Source organism: Alligator mississippiensis, chromosome 4, assembly GCF_030867095.1.
Source record: "Alligator mississippiensis isolate rAllMis1 chromosome 4, rAllMis1, whole genome shotgun sequence".
Classification (NCBI taxonomy): domain Eukaryota; kingdom Metazoa; phylum Chordata; order Crocodylia; family Alligatoridae; genus Alligator; species Alligator mississippiensis.
This window is the reverse complement of record NC_081827.1, coordinates 244271973-244299041: the sequence shown is the minus strand read 5'-3', so window position 1 is coordinate 244299041 and position 27069 is coordinate 244271973. Positions and strand designations below refer to the sequence as shown.

At 48.4% G+C, this 27069-nt stretch overlaps 1 protein-coding gene across 12 annotated transcripts in view; it reads right to left on the bottom strand.

Moving 5' to 3' along the window:
* Positions 1–27069, bottom strand: part of MUC13 (mucin 13, cell surface associated) — a 39780-nt gene that overhangs the window by 11729 nt on the left and 982 nt on the right. Inside the window, exons 2-24 of one of the 12 annotated variants that reach the window (XM_059727457.1) lie at positions 22306–22359; positions 21550–21603; positions 20791–20844; positions 20035–20088; positions 19276–19329; positions 18520–18573; positions 17764–17817; positions 17005–17058; positions 16249–16302; positions 15491–15544; positions 14735–14788; positions 13976–14029; positions 13220–13273; positions 12462–12515; positions 11706–11759; positions 10949–11002; positions 10514–10567; positions 9758–9811; positions 9001–9054; positions 6770–6823; positions 3911–4033; positions 2060–2166; positions 672–730 (exon numbers count right to left, since the gene is read on the bottom strand). In XM_059727457.1, the coding sequence (XP_059583440.1) occupies positions 672–730; positions 2060–2166; positions 3911–4033; positions 6770–6823; positions 9001–9054; positions 9758–9811; positions 10514–10567; positions 10949–11002; positions 11706–11759; positions 12462–12515; positions 13220–13273; positions 13976–14029; positions 14735–14788; positions 15491–15544; positions 16249–16302; positions 17005–17058; positions 17764–17817; positions 18520–18573; positions 19276–19329; positions 20035–20088; positions 20791–20844; positions 21550–21603; positions 22306–22359 (1369 nt within the window). Of the gene's footprint in view, positions 1–671; positions 731–2059; positions 2167–3910; positions 4037–6769; positions 6824–9000; positions 9055–9757; positions 9812–10513; positions 10568–10948; positions 11003–11705; positions 11760–12461; positions 12516–13219; positions 13274–13975; positions 14030–14734; positions 14789–15490; positions 15545–16248; positions 16303–17004; positions 17059–17763; positions 17818–18519; positions 18574–19275; positions 19330–20034; positions 20089–20790; positions 20845–21549; positions 21604–22305; positions 22360–27069 lie in introns of all 12 variants that reach the window. The other 11 variants (XM_059727456.1, XM_059727463.1, XM_059727461.1 and 8 more) reach the window with 11 other exon arrangements.

Here is a 27069-nt window from a genome sequence, read left to right as displayed (position 1 = left end):
AATACGGGCACACGATCATCCACCCAGTTTGTATACATTATATACCTATGTATGTACGACTGAAGTATGCCCCAGATTATTTTTTGTATGTAGTGAGGCTCAATACCACAGTGACTTAGATAAGGATCTGATTCAGATATCCATTTTCCTGCTGAACAGACTCTTATTCCACTTGTATCTTCTCTTCTATTGGCTCTTATCAATGAGCCGCCGCGTGGAATAACACGTTCTTCAGCACAGAATCTGGCCCTGCACCGAAGTCACATTCAATCTCTAGTGTTTCTACATGGTTCGGCTCAAGGAGTGCGTGTATGCTACATGTGTATTTCCAACACTTTCTAAATGTGATAAGAACTGTCCATGTGTCTGTACCCCTGTTTACCTGGGTTAATTTAATCTCCCAGGTAAACAGGAAATTTGAGCTGGTTAAACAATAGCTGATTGCAGAAGCATTACTAGCAAACTTTGCCTCCCAGTTGGAGATGTCAAAAAGAAGTGGGGTGGGAGTGCCTGAACAGCACCCCCACTAAATCAGTGCCTAGGGCTGGTTCCCCACCTCTAGCTACACTACTAAGCCTGGGCCAGCCATGAGCACACGGTAAGCTGCAAGTGGTATAGTCACAAAAAGAGATCCTACACATTTCAGATAATAAACAAGTTACCAAACTTACCGTAGAGTCTCAATTACTGTCTGTCCATAGTCTAATCGGTCAGAGAAAGCTTTTTGGAACTATAAAAGATAAAGTGAGTTTGAATTATACATAGGTAAGAAAGTAGCTCAAATTAGAGAGAAGTGTTGATGCAGGCAGTGTCATCTCTATCAAAGCCAAATAAGGGCCTTATATCTACCACTTCATGCCCAGGCAAAACTCCTACTGACTTCCAAGAAGTTTTGGCCAAGGCCAGATTCTTACAGACACAGTGAGGAACACTGCTGTCCCATGCCCTACACTTAGAAGGACGCCTCTGCACACAGATCTTCCCCGAACCCCTTGAAAAGGGTGAGGGAGGCCTCAACCACCCTTATAAAACCATGGACCCATTTCCCTGACAATACATCTTTGGGGTCCAATGTTCAAGGAGCTGAATCAGACTAAGGGTGGAGCCAGGGTGCAGTATGAACAGCATTGTCCTTGCTGCTAAGTAAGCAGGTGACAAGAGTCTATAGCAGTAGCTCTGCCAAACCGCTTTAGCACAACACAAACAAGACACACTTTGACCGAGAGAGAGGCAGACACGTTTCAACCCACACTAAGCAGCAGCTGTCCTCAGTGATCAAAGTAGGATCAAGTCAAAAGACTTCAAATGCACACAGGTACTGCAGGCATTTGAAGGTTGCCAGAATACAAGAACTTCAACATGGCAAGACAGCACATACAAGTGAGCTGGTTAATGGAGCACTTTTCAATTAACAGCCCATTCAGAAGAGAGTTTTGGTGGAAAGTGTGAGGGGATGAACATTTTTCCTCCTATTGTTGCCTGCGTTAACCCTCTCCAAGCTGGCAGCTTTCCCTCTTTCCACCCTCCCTGGTGTCCACCCAGGGTTCCTGTCCCTCCTCCAGCCCTCAACCCAAAAGGTCCTCTCCTCTCCACACCTACACCATCCGCCCAAGTGGTTCTTCATTGAAACTAGTCTACAAATTGAATGGATCCTCCCTCTAGAATTTGCAGAGGCATCATTCTAATTCATAATTCAATTCTAGAGGAGATTTAGGAAAAAAACCTATAGAAAATTGTCACAGTTGTATTAAGTTCTTGGTGACTTTCCCACAATAGAAGAACCTTTATAAAATCATCATTCTGATCTCAATGCACGCATGAAACTTTTGCTGACTTCAGTACGATGTGGAGGCGTGCATGGCTGAGGGCAGGATTGGGCTCTAGAGGACAGGGGTCTAAACTGCTGTCTTATCAAAGGCTTTGGTGAGGTGGGAAGGTGAAGGGAGGTGTAATGTATAACAGACATGGACTCCACTCGGACTGCGGCAAAGAATCTTCCTGCAAGCCTCTCATTCAGAAAAACAGATATTTAGATGACAAGGATCAAAAAGTGACTCACAAAATTTTCGATGGCTTGGTACACCTCAATGTATTTGGGTGAGTTCACATTTTGCATTTCGCTGCTGTATCCTATATTCACTGTGAGCTGTCCGGGGAATACTTTTCCTGAAAGGGAAGCGGATGTATTCATTCATTACACAGCATTTGAAACAAGCAGGATGTCAACAAGGCGTTATCCATGCTTCATTGGCAGGAAGGAATTCTGAAGGGAACATCTATCTTTGCTCATGCCCTTACATAGGAGAATGTGGGAAGGGATGCATACTTATTTAACCACTCAGTTTTGTTTGTTAACTCAAGAATAATTCCTGCTCCTGCCCACTGGCTATGGAAGGGCCTGTTGCTACAGAAAAATCAGGGTGTTTCTGCCACTAAGATAATGTTCAGCTATGAGGATGGCTCAAAGCAAACAGAACCAGAGCAGGGTTGGGCATTACTACATACATGCAATGACATTTTCAGAAATGGGAGCCTAAATTTAGATGACTAAATATGGTCTGATGGCAATGTTTTTCAAAGGTCCCTGGAGGTAAAATCATGACAGTTCAGTACCTAACCTGATCAGGCACTTTGAAAACATGCTACTTAGTATTTCCTGAAACACCTTTGAAAATCTGGCCCATGAACACTGAAATATAGATTCAAAGGTATAGGCCATACATGCAACGTAACTTTGTTCCAGCCCGGCTTAGTTTGGCATAACTAGAAGCCATAATAGCACATGTGTAGTAAAATTATGGAAGTAGGATTGTGTGATGTGAGCACGTACTGCAAATAATGCTGATGCGTCCTTATAGTGTAAGGAAATAAATGGCAGTTGGTTCAGCACAAAAATGTAACCAAATGCAGAAAACCTGTATTGGGTATATAATCTGTGGTCAATTCGTGTGAAGTCAGACTTCTCCAAGATCAACTCTGAAAGAACTGCATCAATGAAAGTTCCCAAAGGAGCAGCGGCACCTGGCCAACAGGCCTGTTTTCCTTCGAATCCAAGGCTATGCGAGCACTGTCCTTGTTGATGTAAGCAAGACATTGCTATAGCACATCTCAATAAAGCTTTCAACTCATGACCAGAATAGTCTTACTAGTCATTAGTCTCACTCTCAACCCTCTAAAACTCTCAAGTAACAAAATATTCAGCAACTCCTATGCATCCCACTATGCATCCCACTCCCATAGGACTTGTTGGAATGTCAATAGTTTGGAAACTTGAACCATTTAGTTAGAAGTATATTTTGGGCATCTGCTTTTTTGCATCTTGGCCATAAATATTAACTTCAGTTTTACATCTCGATTCCTGCCTGCTTCTCACCCAATTTAAGCCCATCCTTACCACTCTGTACTTTGTTCTAATCTGTTAAATGCTTTGGTTCCAATGTTACTTCATTATATTATATTATATTATATTATATTATATTATATTATATTATATTATATTATAATTAACCTATTAATAATAATATTAATAATGTTAATAATCTATTAACCTATTAATAATATTAATAATCTATTAAACTCTTCCGTTCCAATGTTAATTCATTATATTATATTATAAATAATAATAATAATCTGTTAAACTCTTCCATTCCAATGTTAATTCATTATATTATATTAAATTATATTTTATTATTAATAATAATGTTAATATTTTTAATATTTGCATATATTAATAATAATAATAATAATAATAATGTACTTGTGATTATACAGAGTAAGGTATTTCTCTGTTAGAATACGAGTGACAGACTCTTCCTCAAACTGTTTTCACTTTATAGCATTAGGATATGAGGGGGAAATGGCACTGTCTGTGTAGTCAATAAAACAAATGGACCATCCATATGTCACCCACCTTCCACACAAGCTGATGAGTTATAGTAGAACTGAAACGGGCACTGGCAGGTATAGTTTTGATACAGAGTAATACACTGAGCAGCACTGTTTCCACATGGGTTGTGTTCACAGGTGGGAGGTCCTGCTAAGATGAAAGATATTAATACAACTTACAAACATACTCAGCCAAGGAGATAGAAAGTAGTAGTTCTCTTGCTACTAAACTGCACCTCAAGAAAATCTAGGTGGTTACCCAATCTCTATGGCAATAGGCCACCATTTTAGCTGATAAATATTGCTATATTACCACTGATGGTGATAAAATCAGTGAATCGAAGGACTGGAAGGGACCTGCAAGACCATTAAGTCCGGTGCCCTGCCATGGGCAGGAGATTATTGGGCTCACTTTGATATTGCTAACTTTACTTACACTGGATCCTGCTCAACCTGAGGCAATAAGACTGCACACATTTTCTAAACCAAAAGAATCCTCATGATGGACAATCTGCTTGAAAGTTTTCTTCAAAGCAAACCCCCCCCCCCCCCCAGAAGTGGTGCAACCACCTACTCTGGATACCTTTAAGAAATGCTTGGATGCTTATCTTGCTGGGGTGATCTGACCTCTACTGACTTCCTGCCCCTTGGGCAGGAGGCTGGACCCAATGATCTCGAGAGGTCCCTTCCAGCCCTAGTGGCTATGAAATCTATGAAATCTATGAAAGCAAAAAAGGGCAATAATAACTCATGGCTTGCCAGAGTGCAAAACATTTAACTTCATCAGGTATGTCTCCGTCAGGATTTTTATACCATGAAGGCGGTAGCTCTGGGCACAAACAGTCCATCATTGAGTAGTTACCTATATTTAGTACTTCCACCATTGCTAGCACTGGTGGAGCTGCACTGGTTTTCGGCAGAAATGTCGAAGTTGGCAGTATATAGGAAGCCTCTGGGGACTTTACCATCTATGATGCTAACATTACACTAAGAACATATTCCAGATACATAAGGCAGCTGATGTTGACAAGATGTTCTGTTTGTGTGATTTCTTTACGCTAACTATGTATCCTGTATAATCATCACAGATGATTGTACGGGATACACAATCACAACAGTGCATCCCATACAATCATTACATTGTCTTACAAAGACTTTAACAGTAAACCAATCAACACATTGTACAATCACCGTAACCACCTATTGCATTGGCCCCAAAAAGTTATGTGGCTGTCACTATGGCTTACTAGTCACAGCTGTATTTTATAGAGCACAGCGCTCCTCGGTTTCAGACCAATTTTAAATAAAAGGTATGATATCAGAACATGTCAAGCCTACCAGCATAGTCTAGCAAATACATTTTGACATTGCTGTGATTCACCATCCAGCAAATATAAACCTAATTTCCTAGCCGTCAGGGGATATGACATGATTGTTCCATTGTTATGTTAATATGACCATATTAACATATAATATTAAGGTAACAATAATATATTTCTCTATGGCTCCTGGGGATAGCAGGACCAGGGGTGAAATTCACCCTCCATCATGCTGACTCCCCACTGCACATGTGTGCATTACATCCAAGGCGAGGAAATATCCTGCATTAAGAAAACTTAAGCAAAATCAATCACTCAAAAATTGGTCCAAGCCACAACTAAGTCTGTCTATACAACCATTGAGGCCCTTTGCACGTGTGAATTTACTGTTCCTGCACTAGGATGGAGGCAGCTAATCAGAGAGGGTTTAACATCTCAGTTGTAAGAAAAATGTGCCTTCTTCAGTAGCAGGTGAATCATTAGGATCTTCCACAGGTTGTCTTCACTTGCTAACAAGGGAGGAAGTGGAAGCAAGGGGGAACAGCAGGGGAGCTACATGCACTAAAAAGGAGAGAAGGGTAAAAACAGATGCCAACTAGCTCTGCTGAGTTTCTTCAGTGCAATCTCTGTGCAATAACAAGGGGACTCCAACTGGACTACATCAGCTTTGATCTTTAAGTCCCCTGTATTCAGTGTTGTTGCTTAAAGCCATGAAATGCACTGTGTGCATAGCACTGTTGCACAATTCCCCAAGCACATGGAGCTTCCAGGTGTCACCCTCCAAATCATCCCCCTTACAATTCCTGTTTCAACTTGTATGGAGGCTGCAGGTTGTTGCACTTTCCACCCTTCTCCTCCACTTGTATCAGAAAAGGGTCCTCCTGGGAGGGTGAGAAAACACCACCTGCGTCCTGCAGGGTTATTACTTGCACCATTCGGTGAACAGGTGGCAGCAGCCAAGCAGGAAGGATTTACATCCAGGAAGTACTACAAATGTGGATCCTTTGCAACTTGGATCACTTTTAAAAAACTTTATAAGTCAGGTCGGCAATCCCTGTGTCCAGACCCACTTTAAATATACATGCTACCCTTCCAGTGTTAGCAGGTTGTGCCCGAGTATTACTCCATAACACTTCTATGGCTATCGCTGACTGATATGTTCCCCTTACCTTTAGAAGGTGTGGATATCATGGGGGATGGAAATATATTAGAATTGGTTGTTCCAGTAAAAGAAAAGCATTATAAAATGTAAAGGTCCCACAGGAGGAGTCTGATGGAAACACCACTATCATCTGCTCTGATCTTAGTTGAAGGGAATCAAGCAGGAAGTTTTATTCAATTGGTACCAAAAAACCCATACCTTAGGCACTCAAGTAGCTTTTACAAATGTTCTTAGCCAGGTCTGCAACCCCTTGGGACCTAAATATGGATCCTACCCCCCAAGGTCACTAGGTCATGCATGAAAGTTGGCCAAAGACACTTCTATGGGTATCACTATGTTTCTGGAGCACTACGCTTCTGCTCCTTGCTCTTCATCTTCAGACTGACTGGTTCTTTCTCCTTACCTGCTGGAGGGGTGGAGGAAGTGGTGTTGTCAGGGCTGGCAGGTGCAGGTGTTCCTGTAAAAGAAGCATCATAAAATGTAAAATTGCACAGAAGCCATTTGGCAAACACATGCAGACAATTGCTCTGATCCCTCTTGAGGGAAATCAGGCTGGGATTTCCTTCTTCCTTTCTAGTACCTAGTACCTGGTGATACTGGCTCCCTGCTCAATTGTTTGGGGAGAATAATGGAGCTGATACTGATGTTCCCAAGGGAAGGCATTTATCAAACCTACCAGATGATGGCTGAATGGACACAATGCCTTGTAAGGAGGTAAAGGATAACCATGTTATCATGGTTTACAGCCCAGTTTTATATTCCCTGGGTCAAACTTGCTCACACAGGAAACAGCACAATCACAAAACAAACACATAAACAGTGAAGGGTTCACTTATACCCTGCGGTCATTTCCCAGACCCTGAGAGAGTAATACCAGCTCTGTTCTGCCTCCTCAGCACCTCAGCCTTTCCTCTCCCTCAGCTCTCTTCCCTGGGAGCTTTTAACTTCCTTTTGGCCATCTAATTATCCCTATCGGCTGGCCCGGTCCTCCTAGGCAGGCAGGTGATCCTCTTTCTGCTGCCTGCAGCTGGGCTGCAGCCACGAGCCATGCACCCTGTTACAATATCACTATTGTTCAGCATTCATGCTATTTATTCTGGAGCACCACGCTTCTGCTCCCTGCTCGTCATCTTCATCTTCTTTCTCCTGAGCTGTCGGAGGCGCAGGGGTACATATAGAATTTCTTGTAAAAGAATGAATAAAAAATGCATAGGAGCCATCTGGCAAACATGCACTGAAAGCTGCTCTGATCCTTATTGGGGGAAAACAGAAAGGAAAGATCTACCTTAAACCCTTGGGCACAACCTTAATATGGATACTACCCTCTAGTGTTGCCAGGTTGTGTGTGAGAATGGGCCCATGACACTGGCATTTAGCAGCACAGCTGTCTCTCTCGAGCAATGTCTGGAACAGCCTGCCATCGGAGGTGGTTCAAGCGCCTACATTGAACACCTTCAAGAGTAAACTGGATGCTTATCTTGCTGGGATCCTGTGACCCCAGCTGACTTCCTGCCCTTTGGGCAGGGGGCTGGACTCGATGATCTTCCTAAGTCCCTTCCAGCCCTCATGTCTATGAAATCTATGAAATCCTTATTGGGGGAAATCAAGCAGGAAAGATCTACCTTTTGAGACTTTGAGGATAGTGGATCTCCATCCCAATGGACTGGAAAAAATACTCTGGTCTTATATATCAAATCAAGGACACTGGGGGGTGGGGGAGTGTATTTATCAAAGCTATCAGAGGATGGCAGAATGGACACAACTCATTGTAAAGAGGCAGAGGAGCTGTCACATGCCCACATATGATAACAGGAAAAAATGTAGAGTCATCTTGAACTTCTGAGTTCCTTTTGCTCCCTCTTCTCTCCTCTCCTCCGGAGAGGATGGGCCTTGGAGGGGAGGGAGGGAGGCCTCAGTCTGAACCTGGAAACACCACCAATAGCCTGCTGTATCCTGAGAGGTAGCAGGTGGGCAGGCAGACAATAAAGACTGTATTTTAGATAGGTGGTACCAAAAATAAGGCCCCTTCAGCAACATGGCTAGGTTTCACAACTTCTCATAGCCTCGTCTGCAACTCCTTGTGACCAGGCCCACCCTAAATGGGGAACCTACCCCCTAGTGTCACCAGGTTGTGTGAGGGTTGGTCCATGACACTGTCGTTTAGCATTCAGAGCTGTGTCTCAAAGGCAGCTTGTTCCTGCTGCCCACATTCATTTTCTGGTTCTCTCCCCTTACCCGTGGAAGCTGTAATTGCAGTGGTGGTTGTATGGTTGAGTTCAGTAGTAGTATTTCCAGTACAAGAAAGAGCATAAGATGTAAAGCTGCACAGAAGCCATCTGGCATTGCCACTTGCTCTGAACCTTACCAGGGCATATCAAGAACATCCAACATATCTGCATTCTCACAACCTGACTTATTTTTAAGAAGCTCACTTACTCCCATCTGCAACCATTTGTGACCAGGCCCAACCTAAATGGGGATCCTACTCCCCGTGTCACCAGGTCATGCACAAGGGCTGGCCCAGGACACTTCTATGGCTATTGCTGTTGTTCAGCAGTCACAGCATTTTTTTTGGAGTACCGCGCTCCTGCTCCCTGCTCTTCATCTTCAGACGGACTGGATTGTCCTCCTTACCTGTTGTAGGGGCAGTGGTAGCAGTGCTGACAGACGTGGTCGGTGTAGATGTTCCTGGAAAAGAAACATCATAAAACAAAGCTGCACAGGAGTTGTCTGGCAAACACACGCACAGCCACCCTGATCCCTCGTGATGCAAATGGAGGCTGGAAGTTCAACCTCTTTCGTACTTGGGGATGATGCTCCCTGCCAGTGTTTGGAGAACGTCTTTGGGGCTGATACTGATAGTCCCAGGGCAGGTATTTAGTAAGACCACCAGGGATGGCTGAATGGACGCAATCCCTTGCAAGGAGGTAGAGGAGCCACCCCACTGCCCACACAAGGCCAAGGGAAGGAATGAGGGGAGCTTCTGAGTTGCTTTTTCCCCCTCTTCTTTTCTCTCCCCTATTGAGGATGAGTTTGAGGGGAGGATCCAAGACCTCGGGGTTCATTCTATAAAAGCCAGCACTCCCCCAGAGGGACGAAACTGCCAGGGAACCAGTCAGGAAGAGTTTCATATCCGGGTGGAAACCAAAAATTGCAGTGTCAGCAAACCGGCTGGCTTTTACAACCTCCCTTAATCACATCAGCAACCCTGAGTGGGGAACCCCACTCTAAATACGGATCCTACCCCCCATGTCACCAGGTCATGCATGAGGGCTGGCCCAGGACACTTCTGTGCCTATCGCTCTTGTTCAGCTTCACCCCCCTCTTTCTGGAGCACCATGCTCCTGCTCCCTGCTCTTTATGTTCAGACGGACTGGTTCCTCCTCCTTACCTGTTGTAGGGGAAGTGGTAGTGGTGGTGGCAGGGGTGGTCGGTGTAGATGTTTCTGTAAAAGAAGCATCATGACATGTGAAGTTGAATGGAGGACATCTGACAAACACCTGTAGACATTCTCTCAGACCCTCTTCAAGGAAATCAGGCTGGGATTTCCTTCCACCATTCTAGTACTTGGGAACACTGGCTCCCTGCCCAGTATGGAAAACATACTTGGAGTGGATACTTATGTTCCCAGGGGAAGGCATTCATCAACACTACCAGCGAATAGCCGAATGGACACAACCACTTGTAAGGAGGTAGAGGAGCCATCCCACTGCCCACACCAGGCCAGAGGAAGACATGAGGGGAGCTTCTGAGTTTCTTTTGCTCCCTCTTCTCTTCTCTCCCCTAACAAGGATGGGTTTGAGGGGAGGATCCAAGGCCTTGGGCTTCATTCTGTAAAAGCCGGCACTCCCCCAGACTGCCAGGGAACCAGTCAAGAAGAGTTTCATATCCGGGTAGAAACCAAAAATTGCGGTGTCAGCAAACTGGCTGGATTGTACAACCTCCCTTAATCACATCAGCAACCCCGAGCAGGGAGCCCCACTCTAAATACAGATCCTACCCCCCATGTCACCAGGTCATGCATGAGGGCTGGCCCAGGACACTTCTGTGCCTATCGCTCTTGTTCAGCTTCACACCCATCTTTCTGGAGCACCGCGCTCCTGCTCCCTGCTCTTCGTCTTCAGAAGGACTGGTTCCTCCTCCTTACCTGTTGCAGGGGAAGTGGTAGCGTTCTTGGTAGGGATGGTCACTGTAGATGTTCCTGGAAAAGAAGCATCATAAAACATAAAGCTGCACAGGAGTTGTCTGGCAAACACACACACAGCCACCCTGATCCCTTGTGATGCAAATGGAGGCTGGAAGTTCAACCTCTTTCGTACTTGGGGATGATGCTCCCTGCCAGTGTTTGGAGAATGTCTTTGGGGCTGATACTGATAGTCCCAGGGCAGGTATTTAGTAAGACCACCAGGGATGGCCGAATGGACGCAATCCCATGTAAGGAGGTAGAGAAGCCACCCCACTGCCCACACAAGGCCAAGGGGAGGAATGAGGGGAGCTTCTCAGCTTCACCCCCCTCTTTCTGGAGCACCGCGCTCCTGCTCCCTGCTCTTCATCTTCAGACGGACAGGTTCCTCCTCCTTACCTGTTGTAGCGGCAGTGGTAGCAATGCTGGTAGGGGTGGTCGGTGCAGGTGTTCCTGTAAAAGAAACATCATAAAACAAAGCTGCACAGGAGTTGTCTGGCAAACACACGCACAGCCACCCTGATCCCTCGTGATGCAAATGGAGGCTGGAAGTTCAACCTCTTTCGTACTTGGGGATGATGCTCCCTGCCAGTGTTTGGAGAATGTCTTTCGGGCTGATACTGATAGTCCCAGGGCAGGTATTTAGTAAGACCACCAGGGATGGCCAAATGGACGCAATCCCTTGTAAGGAGGTAGAGAAGCCACCCCACTGCCCACACAAGGCCAAGGGAAGGAATGAGGGGAGCTTCTGAGTTGCTTTTTCCCCCTCTTCTTTTCTCTCCCCTATTGAGGATGAGTTTGAGGGGAGGATCCAAGACCTCGGGGTTCATTCTATAAAAGCCAGCACTCCCCCAGAGGGACGAAACTGCCAGGGAACCAGTCAGGAAGAGTTTCATATCCGGGTGGAAACCAAAAATTGCAGTGTCAGCAAACCGGCTGGCTTTTACAACCTCCCTTAATCATATCAGCAACCCTGAGTGGGGAGCCCCACTCTAAATACGGATCCTACCCCCCATGTCACCGGGTCATGCATGAGGGCTGGCCCAGGACACTTCTGTGCCTATCGCTCTTGTTCAGCTTCACCCCCCTCTTTCTGGAGCACCGCGCTCCTGCCTCCTGCTCTTTATGTTCAGACGGACTGGTTCCTCCTCCTTACCTGTTGTAGGGGAAGTGGTAGCGGTGGTGGCAGGGGTGGTCGGTGTAGATGTTTCTGTAAAAGAAGCATCATGACATGTGAAGTTGAATGGAGGACATCTGACAAACACCTGTAGACATTCTCTCAGACCCTCTTCAAGGAAATCAGGCTGGGATTTCCTTCCACCATTCTAGTACTTGGGAACACTGGCTCCCTGCCCAGTATGGAAAACATACTTGGAGTGGATACTTATGTTCCCAGGGGAAGGCATTCATCAACGCTACCAGGGAATAGCCGAATGGACACAACCACTTGTAAGGAGGTAGAGGAGCCATCCCACTGCCCACACCAGGCCAGAGGAAGACATGAGGGGAGCTTCTGAGTTTCTTTTGCTCCCTCTTCTCTTCTCTCCCCTAACAAGGATGGGTTTGAGGGGAGGATCCAAGGCCTTGGGCTTCATTCTGTAAAAGCCGGCACTCCCCCAGACTGCCAGGGAACCAGTCAAGAAGAGTTTCATATCCGGGTAGAAACCAAAAATTGCAGTGTCAGCAAACTGGCTGGATTGTACAACCTCCCTTAATCACATCAGCAACCCCGAGCAGGGAGCCCCACTCTAAATACGGATCCTACCCCCCATGTCACCAGGTCATGCATGAGGGTTGGCCCAGGACACTTCTGTGCCTATCGCTCTTGTTCAGCTTCACCCCCCTCTTTCTGGAGCACCGCGCTCCTGCTCCCTGCTCTTCGTCTTCAGAAGGACTGGTTCCTCCTCCTTACCTGTTGTAGGGGAAGTGGTAGCGTTCTTGGTAGGGATGGTCACTGTAGATGTTCCTGGAAAAGAAGCATCATAAAACATAAAGCTGCACAGGAGTTGTCTGGCAAACACACACACAGCTACCCTGATCCCTTGTGATGCAAATGGAGGCTGGAAGTTCAACCTCTTTCGTACTTGGGGATGATGCTCCCTGCCAGTGTTTGGAGAATGTCTTTGGGGCTGATACTGATAGTCCCAGGGCAGGTATTTAGTAAGACCACCAGGGATGGCCGAATGGACGCAATCCCTTGTAAGGAGGTAGAGAAGCCACCCCACTGCCCACGCAAGGCCAAGGGAAGGAATGAGGGGAGCTTCTGAGTTGCTTTTTCCCCCTCTTCTTTTCTCTCCCCTATTGAGGATGAGTTTGAGGGGAGGATCCAAGACCTCGGGGTTCATTCTATAAAAGCCAGCACTCCCCCAGAGGGACGAAACTGCCAGGGAACCAGTCAGGAAGAGTTTCATATCCGGGTGGAAACCAAAAATTGCAGTGTCAGCAAACCGGCTGGCTTTTACAACCTCCCTTAATCACATCAGCAACCCTGAGTGGGGAGCCCCACTCTAAATACGGATCCTACCCCCCATGTCACCGGGTCATGCATGAGGGCTGGCCCAGGACACTTCTGTGCCTATCGCTCTTGTTCAGCTTCACCCCCTCTTTCTGGAGCACCGTGCTCCTGCCTCCTGCTCTTTATGTTCAGACGGACTGGTTCCTCCTCCTTACCTGTTGTAGGGGAAGTGGTAGTGGTGGTGGCAGGGGTGGTCGGTGTAGATGTTTCTGTAAAAGAAGCATCATGACATGTGAAGTTGAATGGAGGACATCTGACAAACACCTGTAGACATTCTCTCAGACCCTCTTCAAGGAAATCAGGCTGGGATTTCCTTCCACCATTCTAGTACTTGGGAACACTGGCTCCCTGCCCAGTATGGAAAACATACTTGGAGTGGATACTTATGTTCCCAGGGGAAGGCATTCATCAACGCTACCAGGGAATAGCCGAATGGACACAACCACTTGTAAGGAGGTAGAGGAGCCATCCCACTGCCCACACCAGGCCAGAGGAAGACATGAGGGGAGCTTCTGAGTTTCTTTTGCTCCCTCTTCTCTTCTCTCCCCTAACAAGGATGGGTTTGAGGGGAGGATCCAAGGCCTTGGGCTTCATTCTGTAAAAGCCGGCACTCCCCCAGACTGCCAGGGAACCAGTCAAGAAGAGTTTCATATCCGGGTAGAAACCAAAAATTGCAGTGTCAGCAAACTGGCTGGATTGTACAACCTCCCTTAATCACATCAGCAACCCCGAGCAGGGAGCCCCACTCTAAATACAGATCCTACCCCCCATGTCACCAGGTCATGCATGAGGGCTGGCCCAGGACACTTCTGTGCCTATCGCTCTTGTTCAGCTTCACCCCCCTCTTTCTGGAGCACCGCGCTCCTGCTCCCTGCTCTTCGTCTTCAGAAGGACTGGTTCCTCCTCCTTACCTGTTGCAGGGGAAGTGGTAGCGTTCTTGGTAGGGATGGTCACTGTAGATGTTCCTGGAAAAGAAGCATCATAAAACATAAAGCTGCACAGGAGTTGTCTGGCAAACACACACACAGCCACCCTGATTCCTTGTGATGCAAATGGAGGCTGGAAGTTCAACCTCTTTTGTACTTGGGGATGATGCTCCCTGCCAGTGTTTGGAGAATGTCTTTGGGGCTGATACTGATAGTCCCAGGGCAGGTATTTAGTAAGACCACCAGGGATGGCCGAATGGACGCAATCCCTTGCAAGGAGGTAGAGAAGCCACCCCACTGCCCACGCAAGGCCAAGGGAAGGAATGAGGGGAGCTTCTGAGTTGCTTTTTCCCCCTCTTCTTTTCTCTCCCCTATTGAGGATGAGTTTGAGGGGAGGATCCAAGACCTCGGGGTTCATTCTATAAAAGCCAGCACTCCCCCAGAGGGACGAAACTGCCAGGGATCCAGTCAGGAAGAGTTTCATATCCGGGTGGAAACCAAAAATTGCAGTGTCAGCAAACCGGCTGGCTTTTACAACCTCCCTTAATCATATCAGCAACCCTGAGTGGGGAGCCCCACTCTAAATACGGATCCTACCCCCCATGTCACCGGGTCATGCATGAGGGCTGGCCCAGGACACTTCTGTGCCTATCGCTCTTGTTCAGCTTCACCCCCCTCTTTCTGGAGCACCGCGCTCCTGCCTCCTGCTCTTTATGTTCAGACGGACTGGTTCCTCCTCCTTACCTGTTGTAGGGGAAGTGGTAGCGGTGGTGGCAGGGGTGGTCGGTGTAGATGTTTCTGTAAAAGAAGCATCATGACATGTGAAGTTGAATGGAGGACATCTGACAAACACCTGTAGACATTCTCTCAGACCCTCTTCAAGGAAATCAGGCTGGGATTTCCTTCCACCATTCTAGTACTTGGGAACACTGGCTCCCTGCCCAGTATGGAAAACATACTTGGAGTGGATACTTATGTTCCCAGGGGAAGGCATTCATCAACACTACCAGGGAATAGCCGAATGGACACAACCACTTGTAAGGAGGTAGAGGAGCCATCCCACTGCCCACACCAGGCCAGAGGAAGACATGAGGGGAGCTTCTGAGTTTCTTTTGCTCCCTCTTCTCTTCTCTCCCCTAACAAGGATGGGTTTGAGGGGAGGATCCAAGGCCTTGGGCTTCATTCTGTAAAAGCCGGCACTCCCCGAGACTGCCAGGGAACCAGTCAAGAAGAGTTTCATATCCGGGTAGAAACCAAAAATTGCAGTGTCAGCAAACTGGCTGGATTGTACAACCTCCCTTAATCACATCAGCAACCCCGAGCAGGGAGCCCCACTCTAAATACGGATCCTACCCCCCATGTCACCAGGTCATGCATGAGGGTTGGCCCAGGACACTTCTGTGCCTATCGCTCTTGTTCAGCTTCACCCCCCTCTTTCTGGAGCACCGCGCTCCTGCTCCCTGCTCTTCGTCTTCAGAAGGACTGGTTCCTCCTCCTTACCTGTTGTAGGGGAAGTGGTAGCGTTCTTGGTAGGGATGGTCACTGTAGATGTTCCTGGAAAAGAAGCATCATAAAACATAAAGCTGCACAGGAGTTGTCTGGCAAACACACACACAGCTACCCTGATCCCTTGTGATGCAAATGGAGGCTGGAAGTTCAACCTCTTTCGTACTTGGGGATGATGCTCCCTGCCAGTGTTTGGAGAACGTCTTTGGGGCTGATACTGATAGTCCCAGGGCAGGTATTTAGTAAGACCACCAGGGATGGCCGAATGGACGCAATCCCTTGTAAGGAGGTAGAGAAGCCACCCCACTGCCCACGCAAGGCCAAGGGAAGGAATGAGGGGAGCTTCTGAGTTGCTTTTTCCCCCTCTTCTTTTCTCTCCCCTATTGAGGATGAGTTTGAGGGGAGGATCCAAGACCTCGGGGTTCATTCTATAAAAGCCAGCACTCCCCCAGAGGGACGAAACTGCCAGGGAACCAGTCAGGAAGAGTTTCATATCCGGGTGGAAACCAAAAATTGCAGTGTCAGCAAACCGGCTGGCTTTTACAACCTCCCTTAATCACATCAGCAACCCTGAGTGGGGAGCCCCACTCTAAATACGGATCCTACCCCCCATGTCACCGGGTCATGCATGAGGGCTGGCCCAGGACACTTCTGTGCCTATCGCTCTTGTTCAGCTTCACCCCCTCTTTCTGGAGCACCGTGCTCCTGCCTCCTGCTCTTTATGTTCAGACGGACTGGTTCCTCCTCCTTACCTGTTGTAGGGGAAGTGGTAGTGGTGGTGGCAGGGGTGGTCGGTGTAGATGTTTCTGTAAAAGAAGCATCATGACATGTGAAGTTGAATGGAGGACATCTGACAAACACCTGTAGACATTCTCTCAGACCCTCTTCAAGGAAATCAGGCTGGGATTTCCTTCCACCATTCTAGTACTTGGGAACACTGGCTCCCTGCCCAGTATGGAAAACATACTTGGAGTGGATACTTATGTTCCCAGGGGAAGGCATTCATCAACGCTACCAGGGAATAGCCGAATGGACACAACCACTTGTAAGGAGGTAGAGGAGCCATCCCACTGCCCACACCAGGCCAGAGGAAGACATGAGGGGAGCTTCTGAGTTTCTTTTGCTCCCTCTTCTCTTCTCTCCCCTAACAAGGATGGGTTTGAGGGGAGGATCCAAGGCCTTGGGCTTCATTCTGTAAAAGCCGGCACTCCCCCAGACTGCCAGGGAACCAGTCAAGAAGAGTTTCATATCCGGGTAGAAACCAAAAATTGCAGTGTCAGCAAACTGGCTGGATTGTACAACCTCCCTTAATCACATCAGCAACCCCGAGCAGGGAGCCCCACTCTAAATACAGATCCTACCCCCCATGTCACCAGGTCATGCATGAGGGCTGGCCCAGGACACTTCTGTGCCTATCGCTCTTGTTCAGCTTCACCCCCCTCTTTCTGGAGCACCGCGCTCCTGCTCCCTGCTCTTCGTCTTCAGAAGGACTGGTTCCTCCTCCTTACCTGTTGCAGGGGAAGTGGTAGCGTTCTTGGTAGGGATGGTCACTGTAGATGTTCCTGGAAAAGAAGCATCATAAAACATAAAGCTGCACAGGAGTTGTCTGGCAAACACACACACAGCCACCCTGATTCCTTGTGATGCAAATGGAGGCTGGAAGTTCAACCTCTTTCGTACTTGGGGATGATGCTCCCTGCCAGTGTTTGGAGAATGTCTTTGGGGCTGATACTGATAGTCCCAGGGCAGGTATTTAGTAAGACCACCAGGGATGGCCGAATGGACGCAATCCCTTGCAAGGAGGTAGAGAAGCCACCCCACTGCCCACGCAAGGCCAAGGGAAGGAATGAGGGGAGCTTCTGAGTTGCTTTTTCCCCCTCTTCTTTTCTCTCCCCTATTGAGGATGAGTTTGAGGGGAGGATCCAAGACCTCGGGGTTCATTCTATAAAAGCCAGCACTCCCCCAGAGGGACGAAACTGCCAGGGATCCAGTCAGGAAGAGTTTCATATCCGGGTGGAAACCAAAAATTGCAGTGTCAGCAAACCGGCTGGCTTTTACAACCTCCCTTAATCATATCAGCAACCCTGAGTGGGGAGCCCCACTCTAAATACGGATCCTACCCCCCATGTCACCGGGTCATGCATGAGGGCTGGCCCAGGACACTTCTGTGCCTATCGCTCTTGTTCAGCTTCACCCCCCTCTTTCTGGAGCACCGCGCTCCTGCCTCCTGCTCTTTATGTTCAGACGGACTGGTTCCTCCTCCTTACCTGTTGTAGGGGAAGTGGTAGCGGTGGTGGCAGGGGTGGTCGGTGTAGATGTTTCTGTAAAAGAAGCATCATGACATGTGAAGTTGAATGGAGGACATCTGACAAACACCTGTAGACATTCTCTCAGACCCTCTTCAAGGAAATCAGGCTGGGATTTCCTTCCACCATTCTAGTACTTGGGAACACTGGCTCCCTGCCCAGTATGGAAAACATACTTGGAGTGGATACTTATGTTCCCAGGGGAAGGCATTCATCAACGCTACCAGGGAATAGCCGAATGGACACAACCACTTGTAAGGAGGTAGAGGAGCCATCCCACTGCCCACACCAGGCCAGAGGAAGACATGAGGGGAGCTTCTGAGTTTCTTTTGCTCCCTCTTCTCTTCTCTCCCCTAACAAGGATGGGTTTGAGGGGAGGATCCAAGGCCTTGGGCTTCATTCTGTAAAAGCCGGCACTCCCCCAGACTGCCAGGGAACCAGTCAAGAAGAGTTTCATATCCGGGTAGAAACCAAAAATTGCAGTGTCAGCAAACTGGCTGGATTGTACAACCTCCCTTAATCACATCAGCAACCCCGAGCAGGGAGCCCCACTCTAAATACAGATCCTACCCCCCATGTCACCAGGTCATGCATGAGGGTTGGCCCAGGACACTTCTGTGCCTATCGCTCTTGTTCAGCTTCACACCCATCTTTCTGGAGCACCGCGCTCCTGCTCCCTGCTCTTGGTCTTCAGAAGGACTGGTTCCTCCTCCTTACCTGCTGTAGGGGAAGTGGTAGTGGTGGTGGCAGGGGTGGTCGGTGTAGATGTTTCTGTAAAAGAAGCATCATGACATGTGAAGTTGAATGGAGGACATCTGACAAACACCTGTAGACATTCTCTCAGACCCTCTTCAAGGAAATCAGGCTGGGATTTCCTTCCACCATTCTAGTACTTGGGAACACTGGCTCCCTGCCCAGTATGGAAAACATACTTGGAGTGGATACTTATGTTCCCAGGGGAAGGCATTCATCAACACTACCAGCGAATAGCCGAATGGACACAACCACTTGTAAGGAGGTAGAGGAGCCATCCCACTGCCCACACCAGGCCAGAGGAAGACATGAGGGGAGCTTCTGAGTTTCTTTTGCTCCCTCTTCTCTTCTCTCCCCTAACAAGGATGGGTTTGAGGGGAGGATCCAAGGCCTTGGGCTTCATTCTGTAAAAGCCGGCACTCCCCCAGACTGCCAGGGAACCAGTCAAGAAGAGTTTCATATCCGGGTAGAAACCAAAAATTGCAGTGTCAGCAAACTGGCTGGATTGTACAACCTCCCTTAATCACATCAGCAACCCCGAGCAGGGAGCCCCACTCTAAATACAGATCCTACCCCCCATGTCACCAGGTCATGCATGAGGGCTGGCCCAGGACACTTCTGTGCCTATCGCTCTTGTTCAGCTTCACCCCCCTCTTTCTGGAGCACCGCGCTCCTGCTCCCTGCTCTTTGTCTTCAGAAGGACTGGTTCCTCCTCCTTACCTGTTGTAGGGGAAGTGGTAGCGTTCTTGGTAGGGATGGTCACTGTAGATGTTCCTGGAAAAGAAGCATCATAAAACATAAAGCTGCACAGGAGTTGCCTGGCAAACACACACACAGCCACCCTGATCCCTTGTGATGCAAATGGAGGCTGGAAGTTCAACCTCTTTCGTACTTGGGGATGATGCTCCCTGCCAGTGTTTGGAGAATGTCTTTGGGGCTGATACTGATAGTCCCAGGGCAGGTATTTAGTAAGACCACCAGGGATGGCCGAATGGACGCAATCCCTTGCAAGGAGGTAGAGAAGCCAACCCACTGCCCACGCAAGGCCAAGGGAAGGAATGAGGGGAGCTTCTGAGTTGCTTTTTCCCCCTCTTCTTTTCTCTCCCCTATTGAGGATGAGTTTGAGGGGAGGATCCAAGACCTCGGGGTTCATTCTATAAAAGCCAGCACTCCCCCAGAGGGACGAAACTGCCAGGGAACCAGTCAGGAAGAGTTTCATATCCGGGTGGAAACCAAAAATTGCAGTGTCAGCAAACCGGCTGGCTTTTACAACCTCCCTTAATCATATCAGCAACCCTGAGTGGGGAGCCCCACTCTAAATACGGATCCTACCCCCCATGTCACCGGGTCATGCATGAGGGCTGGCCCAGGACACTTCTGTGCCTATCGCTCTTGTTCAGCTTCACCCCCCTCTTTCTGGAGCACCGCGCTCCTGCCTCCTGCTCTTTATGTTCAGACGGACTGGTTCCTCCTCCTTACCTGTTGTAGGGGAAGTGGTAGCGGTGGTGGCAGGGGTGGTCGGTGTAGATGTTTCTGTAAAAGAAGCATCATGACATGTGAAGTTGAATGGAGGACATCTGACAAACACCTGTAGACATTCTCTCAGACCCTCTTCAAGGAAATCAGGCTGGGATTTCCTTCCACCATTCTAGTACTTGGGAACACTGGCTCCCTGCCCAGTATGGAAAACATACTTGGAGTGGATACTTATGTTCCCAGGGGAAGGCATTCATCAACGCTACCAGGGAATAGCCGAATGGACACAACCACTTGTAAGGAGGTAGAGGAGCCATCCCACTGCCCACACCAGGCCAGAGGAAGACATGAGGGGAGCTTCTGAGTTTCTTTTGCTCCCTCTTCTCTTCTCTCCCCTAACAAGGATGGGTTTGAGGGGAGGATCCAAGGCCTTGGGCTTCATTCTGTAAAAGCCGGCACTCCCCCAGACTGCCAGGGAACCAGTCAAGAAGAGTTTCATATCCGGGTAGAAACCAAAAATTGCAGTGTCAGCAAACTGGCTGGATTGTACAACCTCCCTTAATCACATCAGCAACCCCGAGCAGGGAGCCCCACTCTAAATACGGATCCTACCCCCCATGTCACCAGGTCATGCATGAGGGTTGGCCCAGGACACTTCTGTGCCTATCGCTCTTGTTCAGCTTCACACCCATCTTTCTGGAGCACCGCGCTCCTGCTCCCTGCTCTTCGTCTTCAGAAGGACTGGTTCCTCCTCCTTACCTGTTGTAGGGGAAGTGGTAGCGTTCTTGGTAGGGATGGTCACTGTAGATGTTCCTGGAAAAGAAGCATCATAAAACATAAAGCTGCACAGGAGTTGTCTGGCAAACACACACACAGCCACCCTGATCCCTTGTGATGCAAATGGAGGCTGGAAGTTCAACCTCTTTCGTACTTGGGGATGATGCTCCCTGCCAGTGTTTGGAGAATGTCTTTGGGGCTGATACTGATAGTCCCAGGGCAGGTATTTAGTAAGACCACCAGGGATGGCCGAATGGACGCAATCCCTTGCAAGGAGGTAGAGAAGCCACCCCACTGCCCACGCAAGGCCAAGGGAAGGAATGAGGGGAGCTTCTGAGTTGCTTTTTCCCCCTCTTCTTTTCTCTCCCCTATTGAGGATGAGTTTGAGGGGAGGATCCAAGACCTCGGGGTTCATTCTATAAAAGCCAGCACTCCCCCAGAGGGACGAAACTGCCAGGGAACCAGTCAGGAAGAGTTTCATATCCGGGTGGAAACCAAAAATTGCAGTGTCAGCAAACCGGCTGGCTTTTACAACCTCCCTTAACCATATCAGCAACCCTGAGTGGGGAGCCCCACTCTAAATACGGATCCTACCCCCCATGTCACCGGGTCATGCATGAGGGCTGGCCCAGGACACTTCTGTGCCTATCGCTCTTGTTCAGCTTCACCCCCCTCTTTCTGGAGCACCGCGCTCCTGCCTCCTGCTCTTTATGTTCAGACGGACTGGTTCCTCCTCCTTACCTGTTGTAGGGGAAGTGGTAGCGGTGGTGGCAGGGGTGGTCGGTGTAGATGTTTCTGTAAAAGAAGCATCATGACATGTGAAGTTGAATGGAGGACATCTGACAAACACCTGTAGACATTCTCTCAGACCCTCTTCAAGGAAATCAGGCTGGGATTTCCTTCCACCATTCTAGTACTTGGGAACACTGGCTCCCTGCCCAGTATGGAAAACATACTTGGAGTGGATACTTATGTTCCCAGGGGAAGGCATTCATCAACGCTACCAGGGAATAGCCGAATGGACACAACCACTTGTAAGGAGGTAGAGGAGCCATCCCACTGCCCACACCAGGCCAGAGGAAGACATGAGGGGAGCTTCTGAGTTTCTTTTGCTCCCTCTTCTCTTCTCTCCCCTAACAAGGATGGGTTTGAGGGGAGGATCCAAGGCCTTGGGCTTCATTCTGTAAAAGCCGGCACTCCCCCAGACTGCCAGGGAACCAGTCAAGAAGAGTTTCATATCCGGGTAGAAACCAAAAATTGCAGTGTCAGCAAACTGGCTGGATTGTACAACCTCCCTTAATCACATCAGCAACCCCGAGCAGGGAGCCCCACTCTAAATACAGATCCTACCCCCCATGTCACCAGGTCATGCATGAGCGCTGGCCCAGGACACTTCTGTGCCTATCGCTCTTGTTCAGCTTCACACCCATCTTTCTGGAGCACCGCGCTCCTGCTCCCTGCTCTTCGTCTTCAGAAGGACTGGTTCCTCCTCCTTACCTGTTGTAGGGGAAGTGGTAGCGTTCTTGGTAGGGATGGTCACTGTAGATGTTCCTGGAAAAGAAGCATCATAAAACATAAAGCTGCACAGGAGTTGTCTGGCAAACACACACACAGCCACCCTGATCCCTTGTGATGCAAATGGAGGCTGGAAGTTCAACCTCTTTCGTACTTGGGGATGATGCTCCCTGCCAGTGTTTGGAGAACGTCTTTGGGGCTGATACTGATAGTCCCAGGGCAGGTATTTAGTAAGACCACCAGGGATGGCCGAATGGACGCAATCCCTTGTAAGGAGGTAGAGAAGCCACCCCACTGCCCACACAAGGCCAAGGGGAGGAATGAGGGGAGCTTCTCAGCTTCACCCCCGTCTTTCTGGAGCACCGCGCTCCTGCTCCCTGCTCTTCATCTTCAGACGGACAGGTTCCTCCTCCTTACCTGTTGTAGGGGCAGTGGTAGCGGTAGCTGCAGGGGAGTTAGTTTTAGGTATTTCTTTAAAAGAAGCACCATTAAACCTAAACTTGCAAAGGAGCTATCTGCAAACTCAGGCAGACGGCCGCTCTGATCCCTGGTGATCATATTTTTTATTAGTGCCGTTATTGTCTAGCATTCAGAGCTGTCTTTGGAGAGTTGAGTCCTTTTGTCCTCTGCTCTTTATTTTTCAGACTTCCTGGTTCTTTCTCTTCACTCATTGGAGTTACAATGGTAATTGGAGATGTAGAAAGGAACAACAGCATAAAATGTAAAGCTGCCCAGGGCTGTTTGGCAGGAACCTACTCCAGTCCCTACTGGGGGCAATCAACATGGGAGGCTATCTTTATAGTAACTGGGGATGGGAGCCTCTCTGCTCAACCATTGGGCTAAATGAGCTAAGGCTGATTCGTCACCTCAATGTGCAAACCTTGTGGAATAGTGCTCACATAGTAAGGTGACGAGGGTAGTTCAGGAACGGATGAAGAATTGAATTTTTCTTGCAGCAAACAAACTGGTTTTGCTAGACCTTTCAAAAGGAAGAAACCCTGAGACTGAGAAAAATACCTGGAACATCTCAGCCAAAACAATAAGGAGTTGAATAAGGTTTTACCAGAGTTGTACCAAAAAACAAAGTAATCAAGACACCTTATCTGGAAACTTTGCTACCTACGTCACAGCCATTAAATTATAATTTTCTGCATCAGTTTATACACTCATGCTATTGTCTGCCTCCTCCCCTATTGCTATGACCTAAACAACTAACTAGCTTGTACCTTTTACAGGGGCATTTACTGACTCCTTCTCTTTATGTAAACGTGTTTTCACTCTTTCCTCTTGCTCATGGGTAAAGCAGTCCTTCATCTCTCTTGTTTCTTGTGCAGGTCTCTCATCCAAATGACCAAGAGGAAACATTAATGAGACATTATTCTGAATCCTCCAGAAAATTCAGGGGGTGTCCAGACAGACATGGTTGAAACTACTTTAACTCCTATGTGTTCTTGGCTATATTCTGGGAGAAGACAACCCTGCCTCCATATCACTTCTGCTCCACATACTGCCTCTCCCCATCTTTTCCAACAACGTCTGTCTTTCTTCACCCTTTCTTGTAGGCCAGAGGTAGAAGGCAGCAGTGCCTGTCCCTCTGTCCCTTCCCATACTTGAAATGCTGATCAAACTCATTATTGCACTGGCTCATTGTGTTTTGATGACTCTCACTATTGTGTAGCATTCACAGCAAGGAATCACAGCTGTTTTAAGCCCCCTCCGGCCCCCTGCCCCCTCCTGCCTCCAGAGAAATAAGCCCCCTCCTGCCCCCTCGGCCAAAGGGAGGGGTAATAACCCCCCTCTAAGACGTGCTGCCGGCTGGGCTCTGGCCGCACACCTGCCCTGCTGCTGCAGTGGGAGAGGGCAGGGCCCTGGATGGGGGCAGCAGCCCCCATTCACGGTGTATGGGGAATGCAAGCCAGGGTGGGCAGACCCCACTGCAGTCCTCTGGGGGCAGAGTGGGGAATAACCCTCGTCCCTGCCCCCTCTGCCTCAGGGGGCCATGATGGCCAGTGTCTGGCCATGCCCGGCCCTACCGCTGCAGCAGTGATGGGGGAGCTCCCGGCTGACCCAGCTTGTGTCCATGCCGATGGGACAGGGAGGGGGGAATTAAACCTCTCTCTGGCCAGTTCAGTCAAGGCTACTGTGGGCGCTGACCATGGCAACACTGCTGAAGCAGCCAGCACGGAGAAGTGCAGGTCCATGCTGGTGGGACAGGGGAGGGAGCGGGGGAATAAACTTCTTCCCTGCTCCCTTCCAGGGCCAGCGTCTGACCAGACCCTCCTGCCCCTGCCTGTTCCTGCTTGGGCTGGGGAACAGAGGGGCGAGGCCAGCCCTGCTCCACTGGAGCAGAGAGCACAGCCCAACCTAGGGCCGTAGAGCATTCTGGGATGCTGGGAGACTCTGGTTTAACTTAAACCAGGAAGGGGTCTGGGACAGACATTGCACAATCCAGTTTGAGCTCAATCAGTTAAGTCTGATACTACATTCAACCAGGTTTATCTCAAACCGGTTTCAGCCATTTTGAAACTGGTTCATGTGCACTGAACTTCTGTTCTGTTACAGGTTTAAACTAGTGGCTGATCACTTAAACCAGTTTAAGTGTAATGTCTGTCCCTAGCCTTAGGGGTTACTGTTATTTCCAATCAGGACCAGAGGCATCAAGGAGGATCAGTCAGAAAACCGTTCTTAACATTGCACCCTAGAGCTCTGGCTCAGGGGAATCACACAGGCCCATTAGCTGTGGCAGTGTCCATGGACCGAGGTAGTTCACTTCCACTTCCAAAGTTCAAACTTGAAAGCCGTGTATGCTGAGGCAGTGGTGGAAAGAGGCAAGGATGGGCTCTCAGCTAGATAGATTACAACCAGGCATCAAAAATGTTATTTTGGGGTTTTGCATTCTGCACATGAAAGACGCCCAGGACCAGGTCTTTTCTGGCTGTAAGCACTTTGCAGAGGGCCCGCAGGCCAAAATGGCAGTGGAGTAGATAAGCTGTGTACACAGCGGACTTTAACAAAGGTCTTGTTCTGCATTTCCGCCACTCCCTACTGAGTCTAGTCCTTTCTTCCAGTGACTTCAAGAGGGCCCAAATCAGTTGTGACATGCTATTTCCTGGCATGTGGTTTCATTGTAAATGATTTTCCCCTGATGCAGAAGAATTAGGCTATTTTTGTTGTTGTTGTTATTATTATTATTATTAGTATTATTAAGCAAATGCAGCACTCACGCATGGAGCCAGAGGGACAGCCATGAAGACTGGACGCCTGTGTTTAGTTGTGAAACTCTCCAAAAACACAAGGACAACCATAGAGCATCTTGGTGAACAAGGCCACATGGTGCTTTGCATGTCCTGGCTGCTCGAGCCACACCTCATGGTTGTTAATGGGACACTGAATGCTCTTTGGTCACTGCGGAAAGTCCCGGCCAGTGTCATTTCTGTAGATATAAGCTTCAGTGGCCCTTACTGAGGACTCCGTAATAGGTAGCCTGAGCAAAGTCTGTAGCAGGACATGATGATGCTGCAGGTTACTTAGCCCAAATGTTCTTAGTGATTGAAAACCAAAGAGCCAGGTGGTGAGGAGGGATGACCATAGGCTCAGGAGTTTCCAGTGCTGGGATAAATGATGGGGAAATTAAGACTGGGGTTACACAGTAATAGAAGTTTCTGGGGGTCTTTGTCAGTGTTTTACAAATGGAATTACTGGTGTGTTGCTCTACTAGATCTATTCAGGGTGTTATGGACGTACCAGTCCTGACCCAAACCCATTCAGGTAAATAAGAGGGTTTCGGAGAGCTTTGGATAAGGCCCATTGTGACATAACTAGACTACAGGGAATATCCCGAGTCCCTGTGTTATTCAACTCCTCTCTACATGAGAAGGCAACCCGCTGATGACCCTGAAGATATAACTCCTCTGTTTATTGCCAGACGAGCGGCGTGTATGTGGCTGCACAGTTCCCTGCTTTCCTTTGTGTTCAATAACTCTTCTGAAGAGATCATCTCTATGAGCAAGATGCCACCTCACCCTCACTGCTGTGACGAACTACGACCAGGAAAGGGAGGGAATCAACACGGTAAATGTTGTGTTTGCAAGGTTACAAGTCAACCACAAAAATTTGGTAAGACAATTAGGTTTGCCTTTCGTTTAACAGGTGAAAGCACATGACTCACCCCTCCATCACACTCATTCTTTGCATTTAAAACTCCACTGAGAGCAGCAGGATGGACTGATTTCCCTGGAGTTAAACCGGTGTCAAGCTGGAGGGATTTAGTGGTGAATCAGGTCCATAAAACAGGAAACAAGTTTCTTAAAAAGCTGAATAAAGCTGAAAGTGGACTCTGGCTCAGTGACGTACCTCCCCTTTGAAGCCTGCTCTGAGAGCTAGAGATGACGAGCAATAGGTATGATAAGAAGGGGTGCTGCCCTTTCTGCACGTTTTCTCTATGGCCATGAATTTCACTCAGGTAGTACTGATGATCTCAGGCAACTCTATCGAGCTTTCATTTAACTACTAAAGCCTAGGGAACAATTGCAGCAGCTCATGTGTCTCAATGATTATAATACATGGCTGTTCATAATATTAAACAGATATTTATTGACACGTATAATAGAGAATTATGCCAGAAGCTTAAAAGGCATCAGACAAATGTGCCACCGTGGCCTGGAGAGTTCACATATAGGATGTTTATCACTGTTACAACTTCCCTTTACTCCTCGATGCCCTAAAGGCTTTCGTAACAACTGTGAT